The sequence below is a fragment of the Podarcis gaigeae genome (assembly GCF_964106915.1).
Source record: "Podarcis gaigeae genome assembly, chromosome: 7".
Taxonomy (NCBI): Eukaryota; Metazoa; Chordata; class Lepidosauria; order Squamata; family Lacertidae; genus Podarcis; species Podarcis gaigeae.
Window position 1 is genome coordinate 4,419,879 of NC_139683.1, and position 21,138 is coordinate 4,441,016.

The 21,138-nt window shown below is 47.5% G+C and overlaps 1 protein-coding gene across 3 annotated transcripts in view; it reads right to left on the reverse strand.

The window, feature by feature from the left end:
- Positions 1-21,138, reverse strand: part of ADGRB1 (adhesion G protein-coupled receptor B1) — a 394,945-nt gene that overhangs the window by 150,463 nt on the left and 223,344 nt on the right. For all 3 annotated transcript variants that reach the window (XM_083748972.1, XM_083748971.1, XM_083748973.1), the window contains exons 12-17: positions 19,927-19,995; positions 16,479-16,587; positions 12,553-12,696; positions 10,671-10,746; positions 6,181-6,283; positions 5,061-5,104 (exon numbers count right to left, since the gene is read on the reverse strand). In XM_083748972.1, the coding sequence (XP_083605098.1) occupies positions 5,061-5,104; positions 6,181-6,283; positions 10,671-10,746; positions 12,553-12,696; positions 16,479-16,587; positions 19,927-19,995 (545 nt within the window). The remainder of the gene's footprint in view (positions 1-5,060; positions 5,105-6,180; positions 6,284-10,670; positions 10,747-12,552; positions 12,697-16,478; positions 16,588-19,926; positions 19,996-21,138) is intronic.

Sequence of the window (21,138 nt, forward strand, 5' to 3'; positions counted from 1 at the left end):
AAGACCCTCAGAGCTGGACCTCAGTGTCCAGGCTGAACGATGCAGGTGGAGACGCTCCTTCAGGTATACAGGACTGAGGCTGTTTAGGGCTTTAGAGGCCGGACCAACACTTTGAATTGTGCTTGGAAATATACTGGGAGCCAATGTAGGTCTTTCAAGACGGTGTTATGTGGTCTGCGTGTCAGGTGAAAGAGCTCTGTGGACAGTATTTGGGGTGGTCAACCTACGGGTCGAAGGCTGAATGTGGGGCTCGGCCTCATTGGGAAAGCCCTCGGCAAGTGATCAGACCTCTTGGAAGAGCCACCTGTGGTTCCCCTCCTAGCCTGATGGGTAGTGATGAAGAAGAGAGAATTGGGTGTCAGAGAAAGAGAGAGAGAGAAAAAAAAGTCAAAGAGAAAGAGGGGGAAAGAGGAGTGTCAGAAAGAAAGTGAATGGGGTGTGCGGCCTAGGACCCACATACCTATAGGACCGCCTCTCCTGGTATGCCCCATGGAGGACCTTAAGGTCCACAAATAACAACACTTTGGAGGTCCCAAGCCTCAAGGAGGTTAGATTGGTTTCAACCAGGGCCAGGGCTTTTTCAGCACTGGCCCCGACGTGGTGGAATGCTCTGTCACAAGAGACTAGGGCCCTGCGGGACTTGACATCTTTCCGCAGGGCCTGCAAGACAGAGCTGTTCCGCCTGGCCTTTGGTTTGGACTCAGTCTGACCCTTATATTTCCCTCCCCTTATGGTGTTGATTTATCGGCTACTTTAAAATGAGGCTGCAATTTAAATTGCATTTTAACCTGTATTTTAAATTGGGTCCCCCCGCCCCTTCTCTTTCCCCCCTATTATGTTTTTACTGTGATTTTATTGGTGTTAGCTGCCCTGAGCCTGGCTCTGGCTGGGGAGGGCAGGGTATAAATAAAATTTATTATTCTTATTAAATAGAGAATGGGAGAGGAAGAAAACGGAGTGTCAGAGACAGACAGACTTGCCTATTTCAGGTCTTTCCCTGTACACGTTTTGCTGCTGCTTCAACCACTGTATGTGTGTGGCCCCCGGCCAATTATCCCCAAGGGAATAAGGCACTTAACAGAAAAAGAGGCTTCACATCCATCCCCCCCCCCAATCTTCACCTGATGATCTGAGAATCAAGATATTTAAGGTGTACATTTGCATCAGGCGCTGCCTCCAGAGAATTCACTTCTCACACACATTACTCCCATCTTTCTGCTGAGGGCCTGCTGGCTGCTCCCTCACTGCAAGATGCCAAGTTATAGGGAACCAGGGCGGGTGCCACTACCGAGAAGGCCCTCTGCAGTTTCTTAGAAGGATGACCATGGGGATGTGAGAATTTCCCCTGTGACCCACCCTTCCAGTTCCTCCTCTTTGAACTGCAAATCCCAACACTTCTCCACCAGCCTAGAATAATAGAATTGAGACTAAGAGACCTAACACCCTGCAATACAGGAATCACAGCTAAAGAAGACCTTGCAGGTGGCCACCCAACCTCTACTTAAGACCTCCAGTGAAGGAGAGTCCACAACCTTAGGAGGTTGGTCATCCCATTGTTGAACAACTCTTATCTTCAGAATATTCTTCCTAAGTTTTAGTCAGAATCTTCTTTCTCGTAACTTGAAGCCATTAGGTCTGTTCCTACCATCTGGAACAGTGGAAAACAAACTTGCTCCATCTTCCATGTGACAGCCTTTCAGATAGCTGAAGATGGCTACCATATCACATCTCCTCTTTTCCAGGCTAAACATACCCAACTCCTTCAACTGCTCCTCATCAGGCTTGGTTTCCAGACCTTTGACCATCATGGTCACCCTCCTCTGCACACCTTCCAGTTTATCAATATCCTCCTTAAGCTGTGGTACCCAGAACTGGACACAGGACCCCAGGTGTGGTCTGACCAAGGCAGAAGAGAACAATGATACTATTACTCTCTTCATCCTGGACAAGCCCAGATCCTTCTCCACATTGAGGAGGCTGCATGCCCATCCTTATGAGCCACGCTAAAGGAAGCCTTCCCAGAGTTTTACTCCAGAGGAGATTTGGCAGCCTTTCAGGGCAATGGGGGAAGGCGTTTGCGGAGACATCCACTCAAACTGTGCCGCTAAGCAGTTAATAATTACTTCCTATGAACACCCCTGGAAAAACACAGCGGCGTAACCCAGAATCGTTCCAGGCTCGCAGCTTTCAATTCTGCCAGATTCTGCAAAGCTCATTAATCACACACGCTATTCTAAACACAAGCAAGCGCTGGCTCCCCCAGCTTGTCCAATTCAAATATAAAAGGCGGGGCATGGAGGAGGAAGAAGGGGAGGGCTGGTTCACCAGAGCGACATGCAGTCACCCAAGCAGGCTGGATTTATTAAATCAAAGAGCCATTATTAACAATGCAGCTTAAATATCTATCTAAATGCAAATGAGCGCATGATGGATTGTAGGATTCCCCCCCCCCCTCATGTCCCTTCTTGTTTTTTAAGAAAAGGATTCAGATACTTCATGTTAGGATTTCTTTTTTTGAGAAAGAGGGACACAAACCTGCAAATAAAGCCAGGTGTCTCAGAAACTGCAGCTTTAAGGGACAACCCGTCATGATCTGTGTATTTAAACAACCCTTACAGGAGTTATTGGAAGGGACGCAGGTGGCGCTGTGGGTAAAAGCCTCAGCGCCTAGTGCTTGCCGATCGAAAGGTCGGCGGTTCGAATCCCTGCGGCGGGGTGCGCTCCCGTTGCTCGGTCCCAGCGCCTGCCAACCTAGCAGTTCGAAAGCACCCTCTGGTGCAAGTAGATAAATAGGGACCGCTTTCTAGCGGGAAGGTAAACGGCGTTTCCATGTGCAGCTCTGGCTCGCCAGAGCAGCGATGTCACACTGGCCACGTGACCCGGAAGTGTCTTCGGACAGCGCTGGCCCCTGGCCTCTTGAGTGAGATGGGTGCACAACCCCAGAGTCTGGCAAGACTGGCCCGTACGGGCAGGGGTACCTTTACCTTTACCTTTACAGGAGTTATTAAAATGGACCTGGCTCAATACTATGCTAACTATGTAGCTGAACCTGTTGCCAAAGGTAAAAGGTAAAGGGAACCCTGACCATTAGGTCCAGTTGTGGCCGACTCTGGGGTTGCGGCACTCCTCTTGCTTTATTGGCCGAGGGAGCCGGTGTACAGCTTCTGGGTCATGTGGCCAGCAAGACTAAGCCACTTCTGGCGAACCAGAGCAGCGCACGGAAACGCCGTTTACCTTCCCGCCGGAGCGGTACCTATTTATCTACTTGCACTTTGATATGCTTTCAAACTGCTAGGTTGGCAGGAGCAGGGACCAAGCAACAGGAGCTCACCCTGTCGCGGGGATTCGAACCGCCGACCTTCTGATTGGCAAGTCCTAGGCTCTGTGGTTTAACCACAGTGCCACCTGCATCCCATATGCTAACTATGTGGCTGAACCTGTTGCCAAAGGTAGCTGTAAGCATATCAGTGCCCTTCCAGACAAAAGTGTTATGTGTCTCAGGATCTCATGCCCTGCAAGTGGAGAGGTAGTCCACCCTGGACTGGGTTGTACCCCCCTGGAAAGAGCAGGTTGGTAGTTTGTGGGGTGCTCCTCATTTTGACATTCTCACTGGAGACCCAGGTGGCCTCAGTGGCCTTTTCCCAGATCAGGTTGATTTGCCAGCTATGACCCCTTTGCGGTGGTAACTTCCTAGTTAAACATGTTCTATATGGGGCTGCCTTTGAAGTCTGAAGACCTCAAGGCCACAACCATAAACACTCAATTTTAAGGCTGATTCCCCCACTCCTTGACTCCTGATCACCTGCCCTTGCCTTTGATCTGATGGTGTTTGGTTTCTATAAAGGTTTTCTCCAACGAACTACCTGGCAATCATGTGAGCCTCCAGATTCTGGCTCCCCAGTCACACACACACACACACACACACACACACACTGCCATCCTGCATCACACGACAGTCTGGACTGCAAAGAGCTGCACATGGCCACACAAATGAACCAATTGACCTTTCTGCAGAATGCCAAAGGAAACAAAGGACTCCGTTGCATCTTGCAAGAGAGTAGATGCATGTTGAGCACTGAGTCAGTGGCCACAAGCAGAGAGCAATCATCAATCCCACTTCCTCAGCATGGGAAGATGTGCTATGCAAGGCACATGAGCTAGAATCTTATGCGCAATCATAAAACCTTTTATATGTCCACATTAAAGTTTTAATTTATGAAGCATCCATAAGAAAGGGGAGAGCTGCTATCCCTCAGCCAGTTGCGTTCCTTGGGCTGGTGCTTCCTCTGTGTTCCGCTCCTCCTTCCTTATGGTTTAATTTTGAGAATCTCAATAATTGATTTTGCAGTGGGCACATGGGCTGTTTGCTGAACTTACAGTATGCAATTGATTTACAAATATTGTGTAACGTACATTGCCATTATGTTGCTCTGCCACATTCATTTCAGTGTAAAGGAAACACAGTACAGTGGTACCACGGGTTACTGACGCTTCGGGTTACAAACGCTTTGGGTTACAAACTCCGTTAACCAGGAAGTGGTGGTTCCAGGTTAAGAATTTTGCCCCAGGATAAGAAAATTGCGTGCCAGCAGCACAGCGGCAGTGGGAGGCCCCATTAGCGAAAGCACGCCTCAGGTTAAGAACCGTTTTAGGTTAAGAACAGACCTCTGGAACGAATTAAGTTCTTAACCCGAGGTACCACTGTACAAATGGAAGGGGAAGGGAATGAGAACCATTACAAATCATTTGCAAACTGCAATCACAAGAGTGAATACCCATTGCATTTGATGGGTTGATGTTTGTTCTGGGCATGGGATGAAAAAGCGAACTCGAGCCATTTCCAGTCCTGTTTTAAGTTCCCTGACACCATAAGATGGGCACAGATCAGAGTGGGGATGAATAGGAAGGACTATCCAATCGTGTGAGTTAAGAAACAAAGGGTGTCCGACCATTCCTTCTGTGTTGCAAATACACTCCACAACGGCAACCTTCCCCCACCCGATGAATAAATGATTCTTTTTCTTGATCCAACAGCGAGAAAAATAACCCACTGAACTTACACATCAGTTTCCTCCCATAGGATGCAGGTCTGATTGGTAGTTCCCTGCCAGGATGAGAAAAGGGGAAAGGGGAAAAGAGCTGGTGTTGAATCGTTGACTGAGAGATCTGCTTAAATACAGCATAACATGTACTTGAATTATTATCCAGGTGAAGCAAAACTAGACCCATGGAAACTTTAGTTCGCCCCATTTCCACCTCCCTCTCCTGCCTCAGTGGCCTTTAGGGCATCCTAGGTAGGAAGTCTAGCGCAGTCACACTTCCTGTTGCTCCATATGAGTGAACTCCCAAACTCAGCTTCCTCTAAACCACAGTTGGGGAACCAATGACTCTCCCAGTGTTGTTGGCCCCCAGCTCCCATCAGCCCTTGCCAGCAGAGCCAATGTTCAGGAACTGATGGGATCTGTCACCCAGCAACATCTAGAGTGGAGGTCTTCATTGTTCTGTGTCCCCAGATGTAAATAGAAACATAGAATTGTAGAGTTGAATGGGATGCAAAGGGTCATCTAGTCCAATACCCTGAAATGCAGGAACTACAGCTGAATAATCCCTGACAGATGGCCATCCAACCTCTATGCAAAGACCTCCAACGAAGGAGAGCCCAACACCTTCCACAGGTGTCTGTTCCACTGTTGAATAGCTCCCACTGTCAGAACGTTCTTCCTAAGGTTTAGTCAGAATCTCCTTTCTTGTAATTTGAATCCATTGGTTTGGGTCTGACCCTCTGGAGCAGCAGAAAACTAGCTTGCTCCATCTTCCACGTGGAAGCCCTTCAGATGTTAATTCAGATGCTGTTGTCAAACTCCAAGTCCCATCAGTCCCAGCTGAGCCAAAGATCAAGTTGATGGAAGTTGTAGTCCTACAACATGTGGGGACCCAGCCTTGGAGACAACTGATCTAGAAGATCATATGGGATCTAGATGATCCCAACCTTTCTATATGCCTTTACCATTTAAAAACAAAGCAACCCATACATTTCTCTTTTCAAGTATACCCACCTCCCCCCCAAAACACCCAACCTCTCAATCCTAGGCTCAGATGTCATAAGGTTTTGGGGTGGCAGCTATATTGAACTTCATTCATATCCGTGACATTTTCCTTTTCAGTGAAGTTGGTGCTTACATTGTACAAATGGGAGAACTCAATTTCCATTGGGGTGAGCAGTGAGCGGGGAGCTGGTTTCACAGTCACAGAGATGACTCTGGAATTCAGAACTGTAGTATTTCTAGGGAGAAAACACAGCATGTCAAAAGGCAGCGAAGGGGCAGAATGTGGAGAAGTCACAGCAATGGAGAGAAACTCCCATGACATTATTCATTTTCAAGTGTTGTGATTCCACCTTTGCCCAAGGCAGTTTGCGATCAGCATGGCACACTTTAAAACTGATGGATTAAACAGCAATGTTGGAACAATGAAATAAATACAAGGAGACAAAAGGCCAGCAGCGAAAATCACGATATTGTTACCCAGAAGCTTAAGAGAACAAAGCAACCAGGTGACTAAATGAGAAACATATAACAATAAAAGCTTGTAGGCAGATAAGAACATAGCAAAGAGCAGGATCAGGTTAAAGGTTCATCTCTATTAGCATCCTGTTCTCACAGTGGCCAACCAGATGACGCTATAAGAAGCCCACAAGGAGAATACTAGTGCAACAGACTTCTCCCTACTTCTGATTCACAACAATCAGCATTCAGAAGCATTACTGCCTCTGATCATCGCCATCATAGCAAGTAGCCATTGACAGCCTCACCCCACATGAATCTGTCTAATTTTCTTTTGAAGTTGATGGCCATAACTACCTCTTGTGAAGGCAAATGCCACAGTTTATGCTGCCATGGAGATATTGCCAAGGAGTTTGTACAATCCACAAAAAAGGTTGTTGCAGTTCCACAGAATCCTTTCACAGAGACTAAGACAAGTAGTACTATGCTATAAGATCCACTATCCTGTAATATTACATATGCTTGTTTTACTGATGAAGCCTAGGACGGCGAAACAAGGCTAATATTCTGGAAATCCTTGTCTTAGACTCTGTGAAAGGATTCTGTGGAACTGCAACAACCTTTCGTGTGGATTGTTGGACTCTATGAACAGATAGGTGAAATAGACACTTTCACGTATGTAGACCTTATGCATAAACTGATTAGAGAATGAACTGATCCACTGGGTCTTCTCCTTTTTTCGTTGAACTTTATGAACTACTTCTGTTGAAATCTACAATTCAATGCAATGAATAGTATATATTACTTCTTCAAACGTACAGCCGGTTACGTCTTGTGTGTTTATTGAATGAGATTGTACAGGCCCCTGATTTGTGTAGGTGTTGTGCTCTGGGTCAATGCATGTTTGCATGCAATAGCATGCAATCAAAACACCTCGCTTCACCCTGTTCCATCCCTGCTCTGCCCTGCCCTTTTAGTAATGTCTTTTATGACATTCTCAGTCACTTCTGGGTTCGGCGCTATTTGTGTGTATGATCCCTCATATATTGGTCATGCCTAAAACAGGGATTGCCTGTACTACAATTGGGGTCCCACCACAGAGAAAACTATCTGCCTAATCTCTGGAGACTGGGCTACTCAGGGCAAGGAATTGGTGTTTGGACTTAAGGGTGCCTTTAATGAATGGGTAGGCTCGTATGGGGAAAGGAGGTGCTAGATTTATTTTATTTATGCATTTGTGAAATTGATTCCCTGCCCTTCATCCTAGACAGATCACAAGCTGTACGCCACATTAAAACAACCGCGAAATATTAAAACAGCTGAATTTTGGAATCCTAGCTTTGTATGCAACATCCTTCCATCTACTCCTCTCAATACAAGGCCCATACTTGAAAACAGAGTTGGTACCAAACTTCATCTTCTTTGCAGCATCAGCACTGCCAGCCTCTTCTCCTGGCCTGCCTCTGCCTGGCTGTAGGTCAGACTGGTGAGGGGCCCTGAGACCCTCATCAAGTGACCGACCTGGAAAATCACTAGCTCCAGATCAGCTCAAAATCCCAAAAGTCTGGCAGAGGTGCTTGCAATTGCCAACAGACTCAGCTAATCTCTGGCACTGGAGGACTGCTAACCACACGTCTTTCTGAGATGATAGGATGCTGGAAATCTGTAACTACTTTGCAGGTGGTGTGTTGTTTCACTGTCAACATTTCACAGATGGGATAGAGTTGCGTGGCCACTTCCCAAAGGACACCTACTGAGTTCATGGTTGTGGCAGGATTGGAACCAGGCGTCTGTCCAGCTCACAACCTCACCTGCGACACTGCACAGTTATCAAAGACGTGCAATCACCTTTTAACACCGCATTTGTTTATGGCTTGCTGCATTTAATTCACATCTCCGCCCGGGGATTGATCTCCCAAGCGAATCCCACAGAGGGGGCATCAGAGAGTATAGATTTGCTCACTAATCTGCTCACAAGTCCCAAGCCTAGATGCAGCTTCAAATCTGCAGGTAGCTTCAATGATAACCAGCCGGGAGCAAAGGCCTGGAATTTACAGGAAACGCTCTCATGCTAATCAGTGCAGAACGAATCTTGAAGGTGCCAGAGGGAGGCTTAATTTGCTGCCTCAGTACCTGCCTCGGCCTCAGAGAGGAGAGGCAGGGAAAGTGAGACGTAGAACAGAGAGATCTCTCTGTTACCATCAGAGATTGCAGAGACTCACAAGCCCCAAGGCAGCACAGAAGAAGTCGGAAGCACACAGCAGGATGGCTGTGCAGGAGTGCTCCCAAAGCATCACAAAAAATACCTCCAGAGAGCACATGAGACACTCTTCAAGAGGAACCCCACTGAGAGGGAACTTGGAAGAACCCTCTGCCCTAGGGAGTATGCACAAAGACGTCCCCTTTTTTGTAAATATCCCTGCCTTTCCCACATGATCATTTTCAGGACACTTGTCCATCAAAGCAGGCAGCTGGTTCTCAAAGAGGAGTTCCGAATCCTTGTTCCACATCCCACATGCATTGCTACTTGCAATTACACATCACATTTGCCATTGAAATGCACAGATCCAAACCGCCGTTGCTTGCCCTGTGTGCAGTTGGCTAGCCAGAGCCTCTGGCTTTGCCTTCAAAAGCCCAGACAGATGTCTAAATAGATGCCGATCCAAACTACGTGCATCTACAGTTGTTGGACTAGACAATTGGGTGTACCTTCCAACTCTACAAATCTATGATTCTAAGTCAATGTTTTCATTGAGACCTATAAGGGCACTACATCATATTTCAATTCTGTACAATATGACATTGTGGCCTTTAAGGACCAAACCGCACATTCAGCAGGTCTGAGATCGCAAGTTGCTGATGAGCAGCTTAAAAGGAGCAGTAGGGAGGGGTGGTCTGGTTAGCAGTGGAGAAACAGCTTGTGGGATAGAATACTTAAGCCTTCTCTTGCTTTCCTACTGACACTTCCTTCCCCAGCTGATGGTTCATGTGATGTGGCAAAAATGCACCCAGAGCCTTAGCTGGAGGGAAGGAACCTGGGATAAGGGAGTCCCAGGAGATCATTGGTAGGGTAAGGGTTCAGCAACATCCCTCTCGTCAGCTGCTAGAAATCACTCCCTTATCTTAATACTTAGATTAAGGTTACCAGATTTCCCCCCCCAAAGAATCCGGGGACACTTCTTTTAAAGAAAGAGGGAGAAAAAGTTATTTTTTAAAATATTATTTAAAAAAAATATTAAGAAGTAATATCTTCTCTTCTGTGGTCTCCTCTGGGCCCCGACCTGCTCTCTTGGAGCACTAGCCACCGTGGAGTAGGCTCGGTTCGGGCCTGGGCTCGGCCACATGTCCTTGCCCTCTCGGTGCTCTCCTACCTCTTTTCCTCAGTGGCAGCAGCAGCTTGACAAGGTCGGAGCTCACCTCTTTTTGTCTCCTTCCTCTTTCACTCTCTTCTTTCTCTTTCTCCTCTCCTCCTTCTCCCTGTGTCGGCTCCAGGGTTTTCCTGGCCCCAGAGCTCCACTTGGCAGTCAGCCAGGTGGCCGGGCGCTCTCACACCCAGCTTGATTTGGGTCATGAGGGGGGAGTTAGCGGTTCCCCCAGTTGACGCGCCGGGCGTCCCCGCTTCCCCCTCAACAGTGGCAGTAGCAGCGGGAGTCTCAGCAGCCTGGAGCCAGCCTGGTAGCACAGTTGGCTCTGGCTGGCTTCAGGAGCTGTTCGCTGCTGTGGCGCCCGCCATTTTGCCTTGCCAGAAGTCCCCATATGATGTGTCTTGTGCCGTTGAACCAATCACACAACATTCATTCCCTACTAATAAATCTACAACACTTAAAATATAAATCCAGAGACATTAAATGAAATCCGGGGACATTCCAGGGACAGATTTGTAAATCCGGGGCTGGGAACCGGGGACATCTGGTAACCATAACTTGGATACTCTTTGACAACATTCCTGATCCCTAGATCCAGATCTGCTGGTGAATAAGTGGGCTGACCCCCTCACTCACTTCTGCTTGCTTCTCAACCATATGCAACTCCCAAGAACATATATGGGAGTCCAACTGTGTAAGGTTGGTCAGGGAATGATTTGTCACCTCTGTTCTAAGACTCCCATGACTGACCAATGGACTACCCACTCCCAACTCATTCCACAAACACGTGCATCAGCCTTACCTCTGAAGGGAGAGGATCCCACCCAGGTTTCGGTACAGGACTGTCCCCACCACGAAGACAGCGGAGTCATCTGTCTCTGTGAAGAAGCAACAGGGCAAAAACAAGCAACAGAATAAGTGGAGAGGAAGAGGAACTGGCTCAAGGTGGCATTGAGAGGTGATGGGCAGGAGCAAGAAAGAGAGAGGTGGACATAATTCAGAGAGAATGTCTAGCATGGCAAGATGGAGTGAAAGAAAGTAACTCGTGTCATTCCAGACCAGTGCTTTTTTTCTTGGGTGGTACTCAAGGGTACCCAGTACTGGCACCTCTTTTTGTTGTTAAAAGGTGTGGCACTTACTATAATGACTTCATGGTGATCACCAGCACCTATTTTTTCTAGGAGTAAAAGCAGTGTTCCAGACCATTGGCTGGGGTTGATGGGAGTTGTAGTTCAAAGCAGCCAAATCACAAATGCATGATTGCTAGACAGCCCTCAAACAGGGGCAATGGCACCATGGAGTTTCAGAATCTGCATAGAGGGGACTCTATGATGACATTCCCCCAAACCTGGTGTATGAGTGTGGGGGGAGACCATGGGTTAATCCCTACATCTATCTTCCTGTCACTACGCACTCCTTTTTCTGCCTGCGATGGGAGAAGACGTATCTTTGCTCTCCTCTGGAAAGCAATTTCCATTTTGAACTGGACTGTGGATATTTGTAACGTTTAAGGATTAAACCAGCCTGCCTGGTTTTCATCAGTGCATCTGTTGAACCATGGCAAGACTTTGATAAGTGGTGTCAGGGGCTCAGGAGCAGAGGCACAGGAGAGCGAAGGGGAAGAATCGGAGGGCAGCGTAGGGGAGTATGACAGTGGCCCGAGAGATTCCATGAGCTTCTCCAGCGAATCAGAAGATTCCCAGAAGGGGGTGCCGATGGCCAGGGCAAGGGGGGTCCCAGGGGGGACGCACCAGAAGCAAGGGGCCAGTGGGGACTCCCAAAGCAGCAGCGAGAGATCAGGGCCAGCTCCACCACCAGAGCGTAGTGGGGGGGAAGAGTCCCATGCATCAGGGCCAGCGTCTCCTCCAGCAGGGAGAGAAGATGAGTCAGGGCTGACCATGCCTCTGTTGGAGAATGAGGGAACGGAGGGGAGGTCAGGCCCAGCTAGCCCCCCCGAAGGGGGAAGCAGTGACAGGAGCAGTGTAACGGTCAGGAGGAAGGTTGCCGGCTGGGCGCGGGAGCCAAGTGCGCGCGGCACAGCAGAAAACCCGGATTGGGAACCAGGTCCTAAAGCCCGCTGGAGGGAGGGGGAAGACTCAGGGGACTCAGCGTCAGAAGAGTCCAGAAAGGGCAAGACCCCAGCGGACAGGCGGGCCCAGAGGAGGAAAGAGCAAAGGAAGAGGTGGAGCAAGGCTAGAGTCTTAAACTGCTGCCTGGGGGGAGGAGATTCAGACGGAGCTTCAGCGGTCTAGAGTCCAAGACGTAGAGCTGCACGCCGCGGCTTTGAAATTGAAACCGAACTTCAATAAAGACTTTTGTATATAACAAGAACTGGCGTTGGTCCTTTGTGAGCTGGGACCTCGGGCAGCTCTGACAAGTGGGTAAACCCTAGAGTTTTTTCTTGTTTACTTAAGAAGCTGAGAGTGAATTATTTGCTACGAATCTGCTAAGAAACATAGAACATGGAGAAGATAATCCAAGTCTGAATAAAGTAGCCTTGGATATCATATGTCTATATCTATATCTATCTATATCTACTCTCTATATCTCTATCTATCTGTATCTATATTGATCAGAATAAAAAGGCAAAATAAACACACACTGCTCTTCCTCCATGACATGCTTCTGTCTGCAGCCTGCGCCAAGAGGAAAAATCTCACCTGCAGTCGTCCCACTCCCCTTACCTGAAACCCCCGTGGAGAGGATGCTTTTGGACACAGTGACCTTGTCCTCTGCACTGCGGGCCCAATCCACCATGCCCCGCCAGCCTTTCATAGGGAAGCTAATGTCTTTGGCTGCGTTGGCAGGGAGCTTCTGGATGCTGAGGACTTGAGAGGAGAGAAAGAGAAAGAGAGAGGGGGAAGAAATCAAGCCAACTTTCATCTTCCCAGTGAGTTTCACACGCACAGGAGTAACAATGGACATTTAGAGCATGAGAACAACTTAGCAGCTTGGTTGTGGGCGTACAGAAGAGGAATAAGGAGTGAAATCAAGGGCCTGGAACTTCACATCTCAGGGGTCAAATGTGGCCCTCCAGGTCTCTGTATCTGGTCCTTTGAGCCTTCTCTAGCATGCACCCTTCACTGGTCCTGCTTCTCTCACCCCCGCAACCTCCCTGATCAATTCTGCGGGTCTTTCCTCATCCGGAGGGAGGATAGAGAGGGATGTGTGTACCTACTGTCCAAAGGTAAATTTTGAACTCGTCGCTCTGCCCAATTTCTGCTTCTGGCCTGGCCAGCCACTGGGTGTGGTCTTCAGAAGGTTGTCCCAAAGGGAACGCAAGCTTTGGGCTGAAAATGTTTCCCCTCCCTGAGTTAAATTCATTCAACTGTTCCATATAAAGAACTTTCAATGACAGCCTCAATTACAGAGCACATTTTTCACATCTGTTTCTCCTGGTTGTTGGCAGGGCAGACAGATAAGCTTTGGTATAATGCACTCATCATGCGTTCAAGCCTTTTGGAGTAGACTTTTGGAGTCTCTAATGGAAATTGTTGGAGTGAGGAACCTATCGGGACTCACAACTGAGATATCAGGTTCCTATTTGTTAGTGCCTTCTGGGGATATTTGAGAAGTACAGGAGCTCCATCTATCAGGCAGCAGGAAATGTTTGTAACTGACAAGGTAGGGATGCGGGTGGTGCTGTGGCTTAAACCACAGAGCCTAGGACTTGCCGATTAGAAGGTTGGCGGTTTGAATCCCTGTGACGGGGTGAGCTCCCGTTGCTCACTCCCTGCTCCTGCCAACCTAGCAGTTCGAAAGCACGTCAAAGTGCAAGTAGATAAATAGGTACCACTCCAGCGGGAAGGTAAACGGCATTTCCGTGCTCTGCTTTGGTTCGCCAGAAGCAGCTTAGTCACGCTGGCCACATGACCCAGAAGCTGTATGCCAGTTCCTTCGGCCAATAAAGTGAGATGAGCGCCGCAACCCCAGAGTCGGCCACAACTGGACCTAAAAGTCAGGGGTCCCTTTACCTTACTAACTGATAAAGTTGTAAGAAAGGAACAATGAAGTATGTGGAATCTGTGAAGTTTGCAATATTCAATATCAATATTAGGCAGAGGCTTGTGGTAGGGTCTTCTTGGTGGTGGCGCCTCGATTATGAAATTCCCTCCAGTTGGAGTTACTCTCATCCCCCTTCAGCAACTTATTTTCATTACCTACTGAAAAACACAGGTCTGCAGCATTTGGCATATGATGGCTAATAAGACAATTGCATCCTTCACTGTTTTGTGGCCACTACTGTGTTGACGACCGTTCTTCTTATGATACTGAGGTTGCGTCATTTTATTGCTGAGCTTTCATTTTCTGTTTTATTGCCAAGTGTTCCAAGGTAGATGTAAGTGGTGCAGCAAATTAATGTGATGTAATGAAGTTTGTCTTAGTTGTGCCTATTGTTATACATGGCTTGTCTGAACAAATTAACTCCGCACAACAGGAACGTACGATGCTGAGTTAAGCTGAGTCAGACAATTGGTACATCTAGCCCTGGACTGCTTAATCTGACTGGCAGCGACTCCCCAGGGGTCTCAGACAGAGAATGTCTGAAGCATCTGTTTCCTTATCCTTTCACCTGAAGATGCCAGGGCTGAATCTGAATCTGAACCAGGGAGCTTCTGCTTGCAAGATGAGTACAGATTTGGTGGCCAGGTTGCTCACTGGGGCAAGACTGTTTGAACATATAATTACACTGATCCTGGTCTGACTGCACCAGCTACAAATTAGTTTCCAGGCCCAATTCAAAGTGCTGGTTTTGACCTATAAAGCCATAAATGGCTCAGTACCGCAAGGACCACCTCTTTCCATACGAACCTGCCCAGACCCTAATATCACCAGCAGTTGGTCCCTTACCTTTCCCGCCCTGACTTGGCCACAGTGATCCATGCAACGGTCATCTCCAGGCTTGACTACTGTAATTCGCTCTATGTGGGGCTGCCCTTGAAGCTGTCCCAGAAACTCCAGCGGGTACAGAATGCTGCAGCGAGGCTCCTCACGGGGTCTCTGCCATGGGAGCATATTCACCCAGTGCTTTTCAAGCTGCACTGGCTCCCGGTGGAGTACAGGGTCAGATTGAAGGTGCTGCTTTTGACCTTTAAAGCCCTTCACGGCCTAGGACCCTCGTACCTACGGGACCGCCTCTCCTGGTATGCCCCACGGAGAGCCTCAAGGTCCATAAATAACAACACCCTAGTGGTCCCAGGCCCTAAGGAAGTTAGATTGGCTTCGACCAGAGCCAGGGCCTTTTCAACTCTGGCTCCGGCCTGGTGGAACGCTCTGCCTCATGAGACCAGGGCCCTGCAGGATCTGATTTCTTTCCGCAGGGCCTGTAAGATAGAGTTGTTCCGCCTGGCCTTTGGCTTGGAGCCAATTTGATTCCCTCCCTCCCTCTCTCTTTCTCTCTCTCTCTCTCTCTCTCTTTTTTCTTTTTCTTTCCTTTCCCCCCTTCTTTTCCTTCTCCTCCTGTGATGAGGCTACATTTTAATATCTTAAAGTTCCATTATTTTAATGTTGTATTTTATTTTTGTTTTTAAGTTTGTAATCATTCATCTTGTTTTTATTATTGCTTATAAGCCGCTCTGAGCCCGGCCTTGGCTGGGGAGGGCGGGGTATAAATAATCAAAAATTATTATTATTATTATTATTATTATTATTATTATTATTATTATTATTATTATTATCTTCTGAGGCTCTTTTTTGTGTGCCTCCTCCTCGAGAGGTCCAGAGGGCAGCAACATGAAAACAGGGCCTTCTCTGCAGTGGCTCCCCATCTGTGGAATGCTCTCCCCAGGGAGGTTTGGCTGGCACCTACATTAGATACTTTTACAGGTAAAGGAACCCCTGACCATTAGGTCCAGTTGTGGATGACTCCGGGGTTGCGACACTCATCTCACTTTACTGGCTGAGGGAGCCGGCGTACAGCTTCCGGGTCATGTGGCCAGCATGACTAAGCTTCTTCTGGTGAACCAGAGCAGTGCACGGAAACGCCGTTTACCTTCCCACCAGAGCAGTATCTATTTATCTACTTGCACTTTGATGTGCTTTGAAACTGCTAGCTAGACCGAGCAACAGGAGCTCACCCCATCACGGGGATTCAAACCGCCAACCTTCTAATCGGCAAGTTCTAGGCTCTGTGGTTTAACCAACAGCGCCACCCACATCCCTTTAGATACCTTTAGGCACCAGGCAAAAACGTTCTTCTTCGACCAGGCCTTTGGTTGATTGATATCCAATGCCCCTCCAAAATGTGCTGGGGAGGGGGTGTTATTGTGCTGTTTTTGCTTTATTATGTATTTTGTGTTTTTATATTGTGATTTTATGTTGTAACTGCCTGAGACCTGAGGATATAGGGCTGTATTTTGCTAATAAATAAAACAAAATGTCCCAAGGGCCAAACTACTCATTACACGCAAATGTATCCTAAAGAAACCAGCAGTTGGAGCTAGCTCAGTGTCTCTTTCCCTAGAAGAAGGAATTGGATAAACAGCCTCCACACTGATACCCCCCCCCCATCAATTAAGCCAAACTGCAGAAAAAGAATAAACACTATTAATGTTTTGAAATGACCAGCTGGCTAGAGGCATTCAGGAATGGAGTGGTCCAATCCACTCACCCAGGTTTTCAGTCACTTGATAGGAATCCTGGAAGTCCTTCATACGAAATCCTATGACATCAATGAAGTCCTCCACCAGCCTAAAAAGTTCCTTGACATTTGGTCCCATCTGCAAAGGCATGCATTTATTTTAACAACAACAACAACAACAATAATAATAATAGACCTGCAGGACCATAATTGCTGATAACCCAAGACTAAGTTCAAATTGGGGTCCTCCTCCCCCCCCCTCACACAAACACACACAACACTTCCTCAAGTAAGACCAGAATAACAGTCACAATAGATCCTGAAAATTTTATACTGTCAATTTTGTGCAACGTATTCATCTTTTTGGATGATGATAATGATGATGAGTTCTTCTAGACTGGCCTTCACCTGACCATTGCAGAGTGGCATACATCGTCATAAAATCATACACAAAATAAAAATAAAGGGATTGTTTCCAACCCTACTGTATTGCTATTGCAGTAGACATTCGCTTGTGCAAGATAACTTCCTCCTCTTTTCTGAACTCTCAGGAGCTGATTTTTAAGGCACACAAAAAGAGGGACTCTGAGCAAACTGTGTGGGACTCTGAGCAAACTGCATTAAATACCACTCAAATGCTGTGCTATCTTCAAACATTAAACATATTGGATAGCTCGAGTATCGCATATGGCCTGCAAGGTAACTTTATTCCCAAAACCTGAACAAAGTAATGAACTTTTGCATGGTGATGAAAAGGAGCTCAACTGCTCAAAACGACTTTTTGGGGTGAGGGAAGGAGAAATTAAGCAAGCTGAATAGCTGGATCTGGGTCCCATTTGTCGCTATTCCGGTTCCTGGTATTTCATCAGACAAACAGCTGCCCCATTTTTTCTTAAGGCCTGAGGACTAGAACCTTGATTTTGTGACAATGCCCAAGGCCTGCAGATATGCACAGAAAGCCTGGCTGTGGGATGTGAAACACAAGAGCAGTCAAGTACAACATTCCTAGAGTGGACATGTTTACACATGGGGAGGGATGTTTGTCCAGCCAGCAGGTAAACTTCCTGTTTCCTTCTGGGCTGGGACAGACTTCCTCTGCATGTGACTAGAGGTGGGTGTGGCCTCACCTGTGCAGGTAATAACAAAAGCACAGGGCAGGGCAGCCATCTCTCTCTCTTTGACTACATGCATCGAAGAAGCAACATCTGCTTAGCCAAAGATGCTTCCAGCCAAGAGAGGACAAAGGGACTGTCTCCTTATGAGATAGTTTCCAGGTGTATGTTACTTTTCTAAGCTAAGTCTGCCTTTTGGGATCCGATTGTGAACAGAATGTGAGTAAACTCTTTTTTATACTTTTATAGAAGATTGTGTTGTTTCTTATCTTTTATGAGGGAATAAGGGGGAAATACCAGAACAGTTATTAGAGAGGCTTTAGCGAGCCTGAGCTAACGCATCCGCTGTGAGTTTAAAAAGGGGAATGTTACTCTGCTAAATTGTGAACTTGTTTGTACAAGTTGGAAAGGCTATAATCAGACAGTATATCCTCTCCTGCATCCCTGAACATTCCCACAAAGGCTTATATTTTCAGCGCAGCAGCTTGTTATGCTACACTGGTATACAACTGGCCTACAGCACAAAGGTGATTTCAACATCCAATGAGTTGATCCTGGACAGCTCATGCTTCCCTAGGTTTTTCCCCCTCCTCCTGCATTTATTGGATTTAGCACACATAGATCTTCCTGGGATTTTATTTGGAAATAGGATAGAGGATGTAAGGGAAGACACCTCTGTCACAGCCCAAGTCCTTCCACACAGGCTTCCCAGGCCAGTGTGGTGTAGTAGTTAAGAGCAGTGGACTCGTAATCTGGTGAACAGGATTCGCTTCCCTGCTCCTCCACATGGAGCTGCTGGGTGACCTTGGGCCAGTCACACTTCTCTGAAGTCTCTCAGCCTCACTCACCTCACAGAGTGTTTGTTATGGGGGAGGAAAGGAAAAGGGGAATGTTAGCCGCTTTGAGACTCCTTTGGGTAGTGATAAAGCGGGATATCAAATCCAAACTCTTCTTCTTCCTGCATTCGCAGAGGATGGATTTGGAGCTGCAACACTTTCAGCATGAAACAGCAGCTTTAAGGGATGCCTGAATTGCTTCTCTAAAGTTTGCCCCCTTTCCCCCTAGCATTAGTTCATAGCTGTTTGCATCCTAATCGACTGCAGCTGTTGCAACACTTCTTTTTTAAAAAATAATAATAATAGCCTGCCTTCTCCCTTAATAACAGTGATATTGTCATGCAGCCAATTGGATCCATCTGAAAAAATGGCACCTCTGAAGGAAAGCAAGGCTAGTTTAAAGCGAGGCGTGCCCATGGTGATGTCATGCAGACAAATCCGATTGGCTGCATCCTAAGATGACATCGGCTGTCATCAGATATTGTCATCCGGATGAAACAACAGGGCTGTGGACACAGTGGTATGGGGGTGTGATTTGTTGTGCAAGCGGAGTATTTTTGCCACAGTCTGGATTTCAGGTATGGTGCCGTGGTGGAATTTGGTACTATGGCTTTTGGAGTGAGGCCAAAATTTGGCGTACCCTGCACCCCACAGCCCTCACATTGTGCTGGATTTTGAGGGTCCTAGAGCCCTCCAAATGCCTTCCCAAAGCTGGCCAAGCACTAACTAGGCTTTGGGAAGGAGCAGGACCTGTGAGAGCCCTCAGGCCTCCTTCCCATAGCTGGGCAACTGCTTACTGGTGCCCAGTGCGGGGAACTAGCCCCCTTTTACCCCTCCTAAAAAGAAAAAAGACACAACAGTCTTCTTTTAAAAGTATGAGAAGTTTACTCACATTCAGTTCACAGTTGGATCCCTGAAGGCAGGCTTTAGCTGGTAGTTACAGATACTGTGTGGCTTACATCCTTGTAAGGATGGGCCAACAGTGCAGTCCAAGAGAAGAAATGGCACCAAAAGAGGAAGATGGCTGTGTGACTGGACCTTTTGCAAGGTCTGCAAGAGTCACACCCACCTACCTGGTCACATGCAAGAGGAGTATGCTCCAGACCAGGTGTAACAGGAAATTCTACCTTGGCTGGAGTAACACCCCCTGTCTCTGTCCACTCTAGGGAAACAAGGAATGTTGCATTTGACTGCTCCAGTGGATTACATCCCACAGATCTATGGAGGCCCACATTCAAATCCCAGGGCAGAGGTTCCCCACTTCTGCTCTAGGTTGCCTTGTCAAGCATTCCCCATCAGCTCTTCCAATCTGCAGTGTGGTGCATTGGTTAGAGTGATGGAACAGGACCTGAGAGATAGTGTCTGTCAGGTGCTTTGAAGAAACCAGGGGGGAAAGGGCTAGATAAATATTGAAATATTCACACTGACTCACAGCCTTGTTAAAACCCCTGAGAGACAGACACTTGCACTCGTACACATACAAAACTCCCAAAGCAGATGATGCCCATTTGAAGGACAAGGTTCTCTTACCAGCTGAGCCTCTTCCCACTTGTCTCGGTTATCTTCCGTCAGGATGTTGCTAATTATCTGGACAAAGTTCTAGGACACAAAGACAAAACAAAGAAGCAAAAGCTGTGATCCGAGGAAGGGTTTGGTTTCATCCATGACACATCAGGGCTCACCCAAAGCATACACTCATCCCTAGAAGGGCTATAGCTCAGTGAAAGGGCATCTGCCTTGCATTCAGAAGGTCCCTAGTTCAGTCCCCAGCATTTCCAGGTAGAGTTGGGAGAGACACCTCCGTCTGAATCCATGGAGAGCTGCTACCAGTCAGTGCAGACAATACTGAACTAGATGGACTAATGGGCCCATGCAGTAGAAGGAAACTTGCTTGCTATGTTCCTAGAATTTACTCCACTGCTCTCGGTCAACCCATTTTGCTGATTTGGAAAAGGAAATGGCCCTGCAGTTGTCTGAAAGTCACGCTACACATCTCCATCCATTTCTGAGCTGACCTAGAAGAGCCCAGAAAAAAAAATATATGTGTGCTCCGTGACAGCAAACCCTGGATCTAGGGATGTCAGAGAATTTCATTGGAGATGGAAACAGGAATGGGAATGGCCAACGTTTGCTTACTCGTCCCATTTCCAGAGCGGAAATTAAGCCATACAGCCTGGCCAGAATTCACTGTTCTCATTGCTTGGGGTCCACAAACAACATGCAATTGACTACTTTCCCCTTCCCCATTTGTGTTACATTTCCTTTGCACTGAAGTTAATGGGGTGGAATAAAGTGACGGCAATGCAATTTGTGCATTTCACCACGGCGGGCAGTAGATGAACTGCAGCAGAAGGGGTGCTGCCTACAAGAATTACAAGGGAGGAAAGGAAAACGCTGCCTTCTTTCATCCCTACCTGAATCCCACCTCCATGAAATGTATCCCAGATGGTGTCAGGGACTGGGCAGGGGAGGAACGGTGGAGACCACCTCCCCATCCTGACCCTTCCAGGGAGGAGGAAAAGGAAGGCAGTATAGATTTGCAACAGGGGTTTGAGGGAGGTCACAGCTCAGAGGCAGGTGAGGGGGAAAGCTGGGAAAACATGGGAGACCCAGAACAACACCCAGCTGACATGTTGTCATTAGAAAGCATTCCAGGCCCTCCATCTCCCAGAACCCGGCGAGCCTTAAAAGCAGGAGAGCAAAGAGCTCAAAGACAAAGGTAGCAGCACCATGGAAGTGATG